Consider the following 14,901-nt stretch of genomic DNA (forward strand, 5'->3'; position numbering starts at 1 on the left):
GCGCGCTGATGCCTGTGCCAAAAATGGGGAGGCTCGTGTGGACCGCTGTTGTGCTTCTCCTGGGAGTGGGACTGGGGTCCTGCGCGCGGAGAGATTACTTTATAGGAATTAAAGAGATTGCGTGGGATTACGCCCCCACCGGGACTAATCAGATCCAGAACAAAACCACCGCGGAGGATGAGTAAGTCTGAGAACAAGTACACTTTTGTAACCAAATTAGGGTGCGATATGTGTGCGTGCGTGTGCGTGTGTGTGCTTGCGTGCATGCCATGCATGGCTATGCATTGTGTTTATGTGACATACCTTTGATGAACACATGTAGGTCACACGCTCTTATGTAGTTAAAGACATGGTGTTAAAGCCTGGTGTTAACCATACAGAGAAGGGCCTTAATCTTCATCCCTATCACAAGTTGCAGCAACACTTGGTTTGAGAGTTTCAGTTTGAGTTTTATGCAAGTTACTTCATTTCTGAGAAAACCTCTGTGGCCTACTTTTAGCAGCACTGTAAGGGATGCCGATCCATAATATCAAAATGTTTTGAAGTTAACAATTAATTTATCATGTTCTCAAAGTAGCATCCCTGTGCACAACCACTGTCCAGGAGCTGGTGATGTGCAGTAAGAGCAATTCAAGTAAATGAAGGAAGAATCACCGCACACTGGTATTCTTTGCTGGTAGTTTATTTGGTGAACAACGCATTTCGCTGTTGCTTCATCAGGTTCACTCTTTTTAATCATGTTTTTCTGTGGCCCTTTGTAAGTGGCTCCCAAACTTTTTCTACTTGGACCCACTTTTGGACCCCAGATTTATTTCCGCCACCCAGCACCATTACATTTCCACATGTTCCAAACATCTTTTGTTCCTTAATATTGCTGAATTTCAATCTGAAATTCACAGGAGAAGTAAATAAATACGTATATTAACTTACAAATGAATACAGGTACTAGGCAATTTATGGAAAGTTGATATTAGATTTGTATATAAAAGTATATATTCAAGGTTGTATGGCAACAGCCCCTTCTCTCTACGTCCACCAGGCTGCAATACCTCCTCGACCCCTAGTTTGGGAACCACTGTCTTACAGATAGATGGAGTTGAGGTGTGGAGTTGTGGAACAAAGTGGTACTCTGAATCAATGATAATAATACGTTCAATTTCAAAGACATATGCTATTTAAAAACCTTAAGTCATTTCATAGATGCAAAGTTAGGCAACCTAGATGTATAATGTAAAAACCTTGCCCCCTTTATTGGTTCTACCACTAACACTTCATGAACTTGACTGCAATGTGCTATTTAGTAAAAGAGAAGAATAACTTGTTCTGAGGACTTTTCTGTGGAGTTTTCAGTTGATATGTGGCTTTTGGCCCTCATGATAGTCCAGCAATCTGCCGAACACTTTTTCCCCCTCAGAATTGCACGCAAGTACCTGGAGAAGGGTGAGGTGCGGATTGGGCGTGTTTACAAGAAGGCGGTGTATTTGCAGTACACTGACGCCACCTACAGGCAGGAAGTGGAAAAGCCCAAGTGGCTGGGCTTCATGGGTCCCATGATCAGCGCTGAGGAGGGCGACGTGGTGTACGTTCACCTGAAGAACATGGCCACCAAGACCTTCTCCATACACCCACATGGCATCAGCTACAACAAAACCAGCGAAGGTGGGAAGAATGGGTCGTGATCATGGGTGTCCTCCGCCCGTTGTGGAGACTCAGAGTGACATAGATTAGGGTGACCAGACCCCAGACAGACAGACAGATGGATTGCTATTTTGCTTTGCTAGATAGGCCTATGACATCACATTTACCTATAACTTGAGGTACATACAGTAGAGACAGCCATGGATCATATCTGTTAAGTTGAAGGTAAATACTATGTCAGCAAATTATTATATAAGGAAATATTATTCTAATATTAACTCAGTACAAACTACACGTAGTGTAATTTTCTTGATGTGGTCAGGTATTTCGCCCAACTCCGCCTACAAAGTACATTTGTCTTGTTATGTGTATTTGAACCACATGTATCATTGTAATGCACATTAATTTCATGCAACCTTTAGTATACTGTAATCAGAGGCGATTCTAGGGTCAGGTGGGGCCCCAAGCGAAAATGCAAAGAAATTAACATTTGAACCAAAATCGGCACTACTGTGGTAAAGTGTGGGCTGTTATTCATTATCTAGGGGCTTGGGGGCCCCAAGCGGCTGCCTGCCTTGCCTGGTAGCAAGATGCGCCTCTCACTGTAATCAACGTAATTCTTATCCACAGGGCCATTCCAAGGTATTTGAGGGCCCTAGGCAAAGAGGAACCTGGGCACCCCCTTTTCCTTTTCAAACTACGGTACCTTAGGGCAGTGTTTCCCAACCTTTTTTGTCTTGCGTACCCCCTAACCCTTTTTTAATTTCACGAGTACCCTCTCACTCATGCTCTATATCCCAATGTGACTATGCTCATACATTTTTTTTCATTTTTCCACGTACCCCCAGCAGTGTGCTCACGTACCCCTAGTGGTACACGTAGCCCTGGTTGGGAAACACTGCCTTAGGGAGTTGCCCCCTCAAGAGACATTTTGATAGCAGTAGTTGACTTTTAGGGGAAGTGATAACACACAAAGTTGTCATTGCTGTCATTTCAATAACAAGTATCCAACCATTCATTACCAGGGGGACCTGTTTACCTGGGGGCCTAGTTTGCTTGCCTGGTTGTGACGTGGCCTTTTCCATCGTAAGTAATGGCATAAATCCCCTTTCTGCTGTCCCAGGTGCACTGTACCCAGACAACACTGAGCTGAGGGAAAAAGAGGACGATGGCATCTCTCCAGGGCACGCGTACACATACATGTGGAACTTGGAGGCGTCCCACGCACCCAGCAGAGATGACACCAACTGCCTGACGCGCGTCTACCACTCTCATGTCAACGGCCCCAAAGATATAGCCTCTGGCCTCGTGGGCCCCCTCATCATATGCAAAAAGGGTACACCATTTGGTACACTCAAAATCAATCTGAACTTGTGGCCAGGGCTGTAAATTAACTTTTTTCATCACAACCCAGATTTGGATGTTAATCACACTACACTAGCCAAACATACACTTACCATCAGTAAAGGTGGCTAGTGAGCTTTCTTTCCTACCAGCCAAACTGAATTTGGCCGGTTGGCTGGTGTTAATTTAGAGCCCTGCTTGTGGCACTGCCAAAAGAGTGCATGTTTTCAGAATTACACAACTTAAAAAAAAATATTTTGAACACTCTTTTTGCAGAGAGAGAGAACCATTATTAGTGTAAACATAAACATAAATATAATGTTGCATAAGAAAGGACAGTTTTGAATAAATGCACTGAAATGCACCGTGAATGGCAAAACTGCTTTTCTGAGTTTTTGCACTGCATATAAGCTGACGTGTAGCTGACCTTTCCTTCCCCAGGAACATTGGATGTTCACGGTGATAAGAGTGGAGACTACCTGTATGCACTGATGTTCACCGTATCTGATGAGAACTTGAGTTGGTACCTGGATGATAATATAAAGACCTACTGCACCGCCCCCACCAAAGTCAACAAGGACGATGAGGGATTCCAGCAGAGCAACAAGAAACCTTGTAAGGCCATGAAAAGGCACATACAGACAAGTCTCTCTCTCTCTCTCTCTCTCTCTCTCTCTCTCTCTCTCTCTCTCTCTCTCTCTCTCTCTCTCTCTCTCTCTCTTTGTCTCTCTCTTTCTCTCTCTCTCTCTCTCACACACACACACACACACACACGGACGCACGCACACACACACACACACACACACACACACACACACACACACACACACACACACACACACACACACACACACACACCACTACACCTCCTTTCATTTCTTTCGTGTTTATGCTGCGTTTGAAGCCTGAACTAATAATTCACACTACACCCAGCTTTTTGGTCTCAGATGTTCTTTAGATATAATTTATCCTACAGTCTAGCTGTCTATGTAAAAGCAAAAGTACTACTCTCCTTTCTCTGTGTGTGTGTGTGTGTCCAATGATGTGTTTGGCCTGAGTATGCGCATGGGCAGCTCTTGTATACAATATTGAATTAACACTGCAAAGGTTACTGTGTATTGATACCTCCCCAACTCCCTTCCCAGTGTTTGTGTGCGCAGCGTTTAAAGGGTACATATTTGGTCTGAGCGCATAGGAAACTATTCTATACTGTAGATGTATTTTGTCCTACTCTCTACATCAGTGTTTCCCAACCAGGGGTACGGGTACCACTGGGGGTACGTGAGCATGCTGCAGGGGGTACGTGGACATATTTGATAATATATAGCATATATTCATGTAATGAGAAAGGCAAAGATGTAGAACATGAGTTGGAGGGTACTCGTGGGATGATAAATATTGCTTAGGGCAGGGGTTCCCAACCTTTTTCAACTTGGGGCCCACTTGAAATTTTCAGTAATGTTTGGGGCCCACCTCTGACCCAATACACATTAAAACTGAAATATAGTCAACAGCAATACACTCACGAATATTATTTTCAAGGCCCTGACCCACAGGTGGAAAATCACTGGCTTAGGGGGTACGCAATACAAAAAAGGTTGGGAACCACTCTCTACATGCTAAAATAACACTACAAAAGTTATGCTTTAATCCCCCAACTCTCCTTTCTGCGTTTGTGTGTGCAGGGATTAGTAAGTATATGTTTGGCAACTCCTCTATAGATATATTCCATCCTACACTCTATGTGTCGAATTAACACTGCAAAAGTTATACTTTATAGTAAGCGATTAACGGATTCATGTTTGGCCTGAGCATGCGCATGGCCAACTCTTGTATAGGCTATATGTTGTTTATGTATTGGATTAATACTGCAAAAAAGTTACTGTGTATTAAAAGTCTCTCCTTTCTGTGTATCTTTCTCCAGCGATAAACGGCTACATGTTTGGTAACCTGCCGGGCCTCAGCATGTGCATGGGCAATAAGATCCACTGGCACCTGCTGGGCATGGGCAACGAGATGGACGTGCACTCCATCCACTTCCACGGCCAGATCCTCACCCACATGGGCCACCACACGGACACCGTCAGCCTCTTCCCTGCATCTTTTGTCAACGTCGTCATGGACGCAGACAACCCGGGCCAGTGGCTCATGGGAAACGCGGTCAATGATTATGTGCATGGTATGTACTGTTCCGTACATGTATGTAGGACAGTGTTTTATTGACAGAGTATTAGTTTCAAGGTGATTGTGGCATGTACATAGTGGCAAGTTGACGTATTATGTGAAAAGACATTTTTAATGTATTATTATTATTAATATTATTACTAGGCCTATTATTATTATCATTTTAATGTTAGTATACATTGGTGCAGCTACTGTTCTGTATGTTCCACCAAGTGAAACAAAAACCACCTGCATCCGGCTAAAATCAAGTATCAAAATGGATATGACTCCATTGGCCAAGTATGCATTACTTTTATGACAGAATGTGAATTTCCCCTCATCATTTGTGTTTGCAGATGGCATGCAAGCCATTTTTGAGATTAAGAAGTGCTTCCCCGAGGTCCACAAGCCCAGGCCACACGGTGACATGCGCCAGTACTACATAGCCGCAGAGGAGTCCATTTGGGACTACGGCCCCACACAGAAGAACCAGTACTCTGGATCTCCTCTCAGGACTGATGAGTAGGTGCTGCTTACTTACTTAACACACCATTTGCATATCATTGAAAATTGTATCGTTATTATTGAATCAAGTTCACATGTTGATATTCATGCCACAGAGTAAAAGCACTTATTAAAAGCTTAGCGCAGCACCTATGTTATAACCTTACTGTTACCAAAATTGTAATGGCCATCTGTGATTAATCTGTTACTTAAGGCTCTTGGCACTGTCATAACAATGTTGTCATGATGTAGTTGAGGATTTTCAGCAAATAGCGAATAGGCCCGCCGGCGACCCCATCTACACTAAGAGGCTACAAATGTTTTAACCTCATAAATGTTTTGCAGATCACTGAAAATCTTATTGGTTTATGAGTTCATACTTATATATCTTTTGAAGGAGGAAACCAACGCACACCAGAGGTTTCGAGGTGCAGGTAGCGGGTAGATCAGTTTTTGAGAAGAAGATACCGCACACTCTTGTCCATCGTGCTGCAATTTATTAAGAAAACAACGTTTCGGGCCGTACGGGCCGAAAGGTTGTTTTCTTAATAAATTGCAGCACGATGGACAAGACTGTGCGGTATCTTCTTCTCGAAAATTCATACTTATATATGACATAGGAAGATGTACAATGTTTAATCAAATAATGTAGCCTATCAAAAGACTTAATGAAAGCTACTTTAGGAAAATGTGAATGCCTTCTTTACATACAATGAACAAACAACAAACAATGTAACGTTATGAATTTCAGTGACGCTGGTACATTTTTTGAGATTGCTAATAACCGCATTGGAGGGAAATACAAGAAGGTGAGATATGTGGAGTATACGGAAGACAAGTTCCTAAAGGTCAAGGAGAGAGCTCCTGAGGAACAGCATCTGGGAATTCTGGGTAAAGTTGTGGCCTTCATTTTTTCCCACCATCTACTTGTTGTCAGTTTAAATGTGTACATGAATGAGTATAATTGTGACTACTAAACTTGGTAGGCTAATTAGTGTTCAAACGTAAGGCAAGAATAATGCAAAGAATTAAGAAAAATAACTCATCATGAATCACCATAATCATCACTATCATTAATCATTAATTACCATGATCGTCATTATCTTTGATCCGTGTTCCAGGCCCTGTGATCAGGGCAGAGGAGGAGGACACCATTAGAGTGACCTTCAAGAACAAGGCGTCGCTGCCCTACACCATCCAACCCCACGGGGTCCAGTACGAAATACAGGAGGATGGCACCCTTTACCACAATGTGCTGGAAGGTAATGGAGGAGTGCCATTTGGGGGAAAATCTAATAAAGCACATGTACTGTATAGCCTACGTGTGTTATGATATGTTATAAAATTCAAAATACAGTGCGGCTCTGGACTGAATTACGTGTAAAAGTCCATCTGGCCAATCTGCTTATTCACGATTTTTAAATAGTTGAAATTTGGCATTTGAAAAGCAGTCGCGGTTGCCAACTAGTGATTTTCTTTTTTGCACAACTCACCTGGTATGTCTAATAAATTAAAAACACATGTATGTCATGATATGTTATAATGCAACTCACGATTTACTTGACTTCTGCTTTTCATCATCCGCCCAGAGTCCTACACGGCCCAAAAGCTGCGTGAACTCAAAAAACTGCCAAGTAAGTCAAACACTCTGCAGGGATCATTGTTGGACTGTCCAACAAGTTGCATAACCTTGTGCGAGTTAGGCAAATTTGGTCTTTACAGAGAGGAGCGCTGTCAAAACAGACACAGGCTCAAAGTCCCCTTGAGTTCAGCGTCCTCAGATGTGGACTTTTTTTTACAGGATGTCATACGATATGTGTTATTGTAGCTGTGGGCTTACACAAGTGTTTTTTGTATCCATTCGCCAGGCATGGTACACAAATAAACCAGAAAGCTGGAGCTATAAGACAGATTCAGAGAACGAGATACAGTGCAGTAATGTTCCACTTTGACAAATGTTTAAATTCAACATTTACTGTTTATTGCTTTTCACCTTGTTCTTTCAGTAATATTGTTTTTAATTTAAGTGTTCATACAAGAGATAACTAACTTACTTACTGTAGTTAGCAATCATTTTATTACTCACTGTAGGGATGTCTTGGGCAGTCATGGGTAAGCGGTTAGGGCATCAGACTTGCATCCCAGAGGTTGCCGGTTCGACTCCCGACCCGCCAGGTTGGTGGGGGGAGTAATCAACCAGTGCTCTCCCCCATCCTCCTCCATGACTGAGGTACCCTGAGCATGGTACCGTCCCACCGCACTGCTCCCCATGGGGCGCCACTGAGGGCTGCCCCCTTGCACGGGTGAGGCATAAATGCAATTTCGTTGTGTGCAGTGTGCAGTGTTCACTTGTGTGCTGTGGAGTGCTGTGTCACAATGACAATGGGAGTTGGAGTTTCCCAATGGGCTTTCTTAAAGGGGTATGCCACTATTTTGGGGCTTAATACAGTTAAAATCGTTAGCCAGGGTTTATATAGGTGGTAAAGTGTCTTATTTTTCATGTAAGCCGTTGTCTTGTTTTAAGACAAGTTAAAAGAGGGAGCATGTTGCTAAGCTAGTGAAAGTCAATGGATCCGTGTAGCATGTAGCAATGCTTTCACTAGCTTAGCGACATACCCCCTCTTTTAAGTTGTCTTAAAGCAAGACAACGCTTCACATGAAAATTAAGACACTTTACCACCTTTATAAACCCCAGCCAACGATTTTAACTGTATTAAGCCCCAAAATAGTGGCATACCCCTTTAAAGTGCGGTTTGAGCTCACGGGCAGCAGGAGTATTTCAGAGAGTTCTTCACCTACTAATGACTCATTTTAGCATCAGATTACATTACATTTATCAGATGCTCTTATCCAAAAATGTGAATGTGAAGTGAAAGCCCACCTGAGAAATGTCTATTGTCATTGTGACACTGCAGCACTCCACAAAATTTCACTTGTGCTTTACCCGTGCAAGTGGGCAACCCCAACAGGGCCCCCATGGAGCAGTGCAGTGGGGCAGTACAGGGTACCTCTGTCATAGAGGATGATGGGGGAAGCACTGGTTAATTACTCCCCCCACTAATCTGGCAGGTAGGGTGTGGAATGGGCAGCCTTTAGGCTACAAGTCTGACAAATCAGCACAGGGTTAAATAGAGTACACACATGTTCAGTTAATTAACTTGAAAAGGTTACTTACCTTTAAATCTAATTTTCCCCATCTCCTTAGGGATCGTGACCCCACCTCCTGCAGCCATGGTCCGCCCAGGGGCCACCTACACATACACCTGGGTGATCCCCAAAGGGGCGGGGCCTGCAGGAGAGGATGCCGACTGCATTAACTACCTGTACTATTCTGCTGTCGACCCCGTCAAGGACACCAACTCTGGACTAGTGGGACCCCTGCTGGTGTGCAAGCGTAAGGCTCTCAAGAACGGAAAACAGGTGAAATACATGTATGCATGAAATTACATTTAGGTCATACGTTTACGTAACATCAGGGACGGAGCTTTTGGGGGGCAAGCAGGGCATTTGCCCCTGGGACCAGGGCCCTCCCGTATTGGTGGTGGGGGGACCTATTATGACCAATTGCTCCGCCACTGCGCAACATGGACCACATACAGTGCTGCAGCTGCCTCTGTGTGTGTCTTGTGTGAATGTCCAACATTTCAAAATATTTATCCGGTGTTTCAACTGCTTTCATTCCAGAAAAATGTTGACAAAGAATTTCATTTACTGGCCAGCATCTTTGATGAGAACTTGAGCTGGTATTTGGACGAAAACATCAAACTGTTCAGTCAGTCTCCAAACACAGTCAAGAAGTACGACGACGAATTCCAGGAGTCAAACAAAATGCACTGTGAGTTCTCCTTGGATGAATGTAAACAGTTACTCACACAACATTCCACAATGAATGCACAAATTAATGAAAGACCCTACACATTTACACATGTCCTGCATCTCGCTTTACATACAGTAAATTTATACAGAAATATAGATATCCCATTTTGTACTGTGCATCTTACCTTGACAACAGAGAGTAGAGGCCCACACATGGTTGCTCTAATTGTAAGGTTTATTCAAGATATACAAGATTTCGACCCATCAGACCTAACCCATCCACACACTGCCACCTGATCGAAAAGTTGTCTTGACTAAACCTTACAATTGCAGCAGCAGTGTGCACACTTCAACTCTCTCTATTGTTAAGATGCGCCTTTTGTCCTGCTCCTGGCCTCAGTGAGGTGGGATGTGCATACTTAACCCATTTTGTCCTGGAGCGACATATATGCTGCATTCAGGTTCTTGAGATTTGAGCTGTTTTATTAAAAATGTGGGTATGTCAGAGCTGAATGAACACATTCAAGTGCAAAATGACTTTTAAATGCAACTTATTTCATGTTTTTATGTGCTCCGGACGCTAAGATATTTAGGTTTTAATAGGCAGAGGGCACCTTTTCCCAAAAAGGGCTTAGGCTAAAATGGGTTAACTCTTGTGAACATCTCCCCTTGACAGCCATCAATGGCTACATGTATGGCAACCTGCCGGGGCTGACCATGTGCAAGGGGGACAAGGTGTCCTGGCACCTGGCAGGGCTGGGCTCAGCACTGGACATCCACGGACTCCACTTCCAGGGCAACAGGTTCATCTACAGAGGCACCCGCAGAGACGTGCTCAACGTGTTCCCCCACATCTCACACACTGTCATCATGGAGCCCGACAGCATGGGTAAACTGACATGTTTTCACAGCCTAATGAAAATGTAAAGCTCTTTGTGCCTTGTCTATGACTGTCTTACCTGTGAAACATTATATAATACAATAGATTGTATTGGATTCGTTCCACTAAGAATAACATTTTTCTTCTTTTGTTCTCTTTTTTACAATGTCCTGTAATAATGTTTGTATTTTCAGTTATAATGTGTGACATGGATGTTTATGTGAACGTAATGTTAACATTTGTTTTTCGGGATGTGTTTGTGTGTGTGTGTGTGTGTGTGTGTGTGTGTGTGTGTGTGTGTGTGTGTGTGTGTGTGTGTGTGTGTGTGTGTGTGTGTGTGTGTGTGTGTGTGTGTGTGTGTGTGTGTGTGTGCGCGCGCGCATGCGTGCATGCGTGCGTGCGTGCGTGCATACCTATGTATGCGTGCATGCGTGCATGCGTGCGTGCGTGCATACCTATGTATGCGCACATGCATGTGTGTGTACATGTGCATGTGCCAAACTGGCTATGTGTGTGTGTACGCTCTAAATGCCCTCCTGCAGTTTGAGGTGGTGTGTGCATGCATGCATGTGTGTGTATGCGTGTGTGCGTACGTGTGTGTGTAAGGGTGTGCGTATGCATGTGTGCATGAGTATACTTGTGGCAACCTGTGCATTCACTACATGCAATGATGACTATTGCATGTGTGTGTATCTACACTGTAAATGTCCCCACAGGGCAGTTTGAGGTGGTGTGCAAGACGGCGGACCACTACCAGGCGGGCATGAGGGCCAACTACACTGTGGAGAAGTGCAGCATCTTCAACCGGCAGGGCGAGGTGATGCTGCAGCAGAAGAAGTACTACATTGCAGCTGTGGAGGTGGACTGGGACTACTCACCCAGCCGCACCTGGGAGACGCTCATGTACAAGGGCCTGCAGGACAGGTAAGGAGTGACACACGCACGCACTCACACACGAATGCACGTACGCACGCACGCAGACACACACACACACACACACACCTGGGAGATGCTCATATATGCATGCATGCACGCACGCAGGCGCGCATGCACACATGCACCTGGGATATGCTCATATACAAGGGCCTGCAGGACAGGTAAGGATGCATGCTCTCACGCACGCACGCAGGCAAGGCACGCATGCATGCACACATGCACCTGGGATATGCTCATATACAAGGGCCTGCAGGACAGGTAAGGATGCATGCTCTTACGCACACACACACGCAGGCAGGCATGCATGCATGCACACATGCACCTGGGATATGCTCATGTACAAGGGCCTCCAGGATATGCGCACGCACGCATGCACGCACACATCTGGAAGGTGCTCATGTCCAAGGGACCACGGAACAGGTCAGGATACAATACATATACAATACAATACAACATGTATTTTTATAGCGCAGTATCACAACTATGAAATTGAATTCAAAGCACGTTCAAAATACACGTACTGTACACACATACATATTCCCACATTCACACACCAGGTCTAGAGGCTATTGATCTGAATGTGGTTGATCATGTTCCTCTGATAACCCTACTGTTCATCTTGGCAAAGCAGACACATACAGAATAACATGTACTGTAAACCCAAATTTGATCTTTCACCAGCCCAGGCAATGCATTCCTGAGCAAAGACACAGGCTTCATCGGCCCCAAGTACAAGAAGGTTGTCTACAGGGAGTACACAGACGACAAATTCGTCAAGCAGAAGGAGAGACTGGCTGACGAGGCGCACCTGGGAATCATAGGTAAATTCTTGCTCCGGTTATCTTTAATAAGTTGAAATTACCCTGGCCAAGTGCTGAATTCTACACTACCTTTTGCCTCCACTGTTAGTGTAATTTGACTGCTACAGTGTTGTAAATACTTTTTCTGATTCTATGTAAGTTTCCTCTGAAATGTTATTGACACCCCATTTTTTTCACTGTGTAGGCCCTATGATCCATGGCAACGTTGGAGAGAAAGTGAAGGTGGTATTTAAGAACATGGCCTCAAGGCCCTATTCCATACATGCACATGGAGTGAAGACCGAAAGCCCCCAAGTTTATGCAACTAAACCAGGTAATACGACTTCATCAAGTCAGAAAAATGCTAGCACAATTGTGTTAAAATGTTCTTTCCACTGTAAAAAATATATGGTGTTAATTCCCTTAAACTGTGCTGCGGAACCAAATATGTACACCCTAGAAGATGTTAAATAGACTATCTAAGTGTTGAATTAACACTGTATGTTTTACTGTGTACGCAAATCTTAACAATTTTAGTGACTTGATAGACTAAGAACTAACATATTGTAGGCTATTTAAAGTGGTTTTAATAAGTCTGTCTGCTTTAGGTGAGACGCACACGTACACCTGGTACATCCCGAATTCAGCTGGGCCAACTAAAGACGAGAAGACATGCAATGTTGGGGCCTATTATTCCACTGTGAATGTAAACAAGGTGAGGAGTGCGGAGTTACGCTTGTGACACTACCAATGACCGTGTACATGCCCGCCGACAGGGGGTGGGGCAAGCAGGGCGGTTATTCAGGGCCCAGAAAGAGAGAGGGGATTACATTGGGGATTACAAAACCAGAGAGAGTAGAGAGAGAGAAGTTCCATTGGCCCATTGTTTCCGGGTTCTATTATTGCAAGGGGGAGAGGGGAGAAACCCCCCTTTAGGCAGACCTAGGCAGACCTAAGGACTGTTCTATTCAATGCTAGGAGTATGATGAAAAGCCCCTTTAGGCAGACCGGAACCTGGTCATGTTAGGTGCCCATAGCGACCTATTACATTGGCATATCTCTATATACTTTAAGAATCTCTGACAAAACTTGATCTAGGAGCCTGAAAAAAACTGATCTGGCTGTTATGACTGTGGCACTACCAATGTCCATGCACATGCCCTAAAATCACCTCTCAGAAAGAGTTACTGTATTTGAAAACATGCACAGTCAGAGTTGGGTTTCAAGTTAGAGGGAAGTGTCAAGAAGTCTGCTTTGGGGAGATTTGCCGTGTCTGTAATAAATTGTGTTTTTTTCTGCTCTTAGGACACATCACGATTAAAAGTCATTTGTAACAAGTGTTATTCCAGGGTTAATTAATGTTGTTCCAGGGTCAATTAGAAAATGTGGCTCCTGCGTGAACATAGCAGCATGAATCTAGGGCCAAAGGCAAAATGTTGTTTCAAGGTCAGAATATAAGATTTATAAGATTGTTGCTTATCTTATTTTTGTATGATTGATACTGGTATTCTTTATATTTTGTTCCCTAAGGACCTTTACAGTGGTTTGATCGGTCCACTGGTGATATGCAAAACGAGCTGGGCGAGGACATTTGGCCTGAAGAAGGAGATTGAGGAGTTTGCCCTTCTCTTCATGGTGTTCGATGAGAACCAGTCCTGGTACCTGGACGAGAACATCAAAACCCACATCAGAAATCCCAGCGCCAGACTGAAGGAAGATGAAAATTTTATCGAGAGCAACAAGATGCATGGTGTGTTTCATACTGTCAGTATATTCTGGAAAGAGATAGTGGTTTAGAGACTACCGTACACATTGCCTAAAAAAGAAATCAAGAAACTTTTGAAGCCTTAACCCTAATGTGAGGGTACCGATGATGACTTTTTGAGCACTGTTGCTGGGCAACAACATAAAAACGGTCAGCCCCACCATGGTTAATAATAGCTAAAGTAATTTAAAAAGGCCCCATGTCTATAGTATATGTTACCTAAAGCACTCAAATGGGTAGAACGGACCGCTGCTGTCTGTGAGAGTTCTCCTACTTGATAAATGGGTAGATGACAGATAGGCTGCAAAAAACATTTTTTTCACAAAACATTGTTTATGAGGGAAAAAAGTACATGTCTACGTAGTGCAGCAATTGATCTTTCAAAAAAATCCAAGTGGTCACAATGTAGGTCTATTAATTGATTATTTATTTACGTTGATAAAGCAATTTGCTGAAAATATGTCCTTTGGTGTGACGTTAAGAAATAAATATATTAAGTAATGTAGAAATGGCTTGATGGAGTTTTATGAACATTGTTACACTCTTCATATTTATTGCAATTTTTTAAAGTGTTAATTAAATGAGAAATTACCATTTAAGTATTTTTTCCCCATTAGAGGTGAGCTTATTAGAAACCTTCGAGGAAATACAGGGATATCTTTCTTTTAAAATTTTCAAAATTGTCCGAATTTATACTAACTTTTCAGGGATGATAATTTGTTCTTCCCTAATGCAATATTCAGTGTTTATCAAAAATATTGTTAAGTCCAAACAAATATTTGAGCATTTAAAAAATGTCACACCGTAGGACATTCATGTCACGCTAAAGGACAGAAATGCAAAACTGAGCCAGAAACAAATGTATCAACATGATTATTTTGTCTTTTGATCATAATGTAATGTTGTAGTCAATATGGACCTACACTTTGCACTTATAAGTCTTTGAGTCATAGCTTATCAGCCTATCTTAACACTTAATGACAACCATGAGGTCATTAAATGTAACCTGCAGAGCTCATAAGACTCATACTGAAGTGTGACCTTGGCATGACCAT

General features: G+C 43.3%; 1 protein-coding gene across 1 annotated transcript in view; it reads left to right on the top strand.

The window, feature by feature from the left end:
• The window catches only part of cp (ceruloplasmin), a 17,336-nt gene continuing 2,435 nt past the window's right edge, over window positions 1-14,901 (top strand). Inside the window, exons 1-17 of the mRNA XM_063200866.1 lie at window positions 1-181; window positions 1,415-1,659; window positions 2,762-2,974; window positions 3,424-3,597; window positions 4,907-5,161; window positions 5,502-5,667; window positions 6,401-6,540; window positions 6,771-6,911; window positions 7,239-7,283; window positions 8,855-9,069; window positions 9,334-9,484; window positions 10,142-10,354; window positions 11,062-11,269; window positions 11,963-12,102; window positions 12,287-12,415; window positions 12,690-12,796; window positions 13,612-13,831. Of these exons, the coding sequence (XP_063056936.1) occupies window positions 9-181; window positions 1,415-1,659; window positions 2,762-2,974; window positions 3,424-3,597; window positions 4,907-5,161; window positions 5,502-5,667; window positions 6,401-6,540; window positions 6,771-6,911; window positions 7,239-7,283; window positions 8,855-9,069; window positions 9,334-9,484; window positions 10,142-10,354; window positions 11,062-11,269; window positions 11,963-12,102; window positions 12,287-12,415; window positions 12,690-12,796; window positions 13,612-13,831 (2,935 nt within the window). The 5' untranslated portion in view covers window positions 1-8. The remainder of the gene's footprint in view (window positions 182-1,414; window positions 1,660-2,761; window positions 2,975-3,423; window positions 3,598-4,906; window positions 5,162-5,501; window positions 5,668-6,400; window positions 6,541-6,770; window positions 6,912-7,238; window positions 7,284-8,854; window positions 9,070-9,333; window positions 9,485-10,141; window positions 10,355-11,061; window positions 11,270-11,962; window positions 12,103-12,286; window positions 12,416-12,689; window positions 12,797-13,611; window positions 13,832-14,901) is intronic.

Source organism: Engraulis encrasicolus, chromosome 6 (genome assembly GCF_034702125.1).
Source record: "Engraulis encrasicolus isolate BLACKSEA-1 chromosome 6, IST_EnEncr_1.0, whole genome shotgun sequence".
In the NCBI taxonomy this organism is placed as follows: Eukaryota; Metazoa; Chordata; class Actinopteri; order Clupeiformes; family Engraulidae; genus Engraulis; species Engraulis encrasicolus.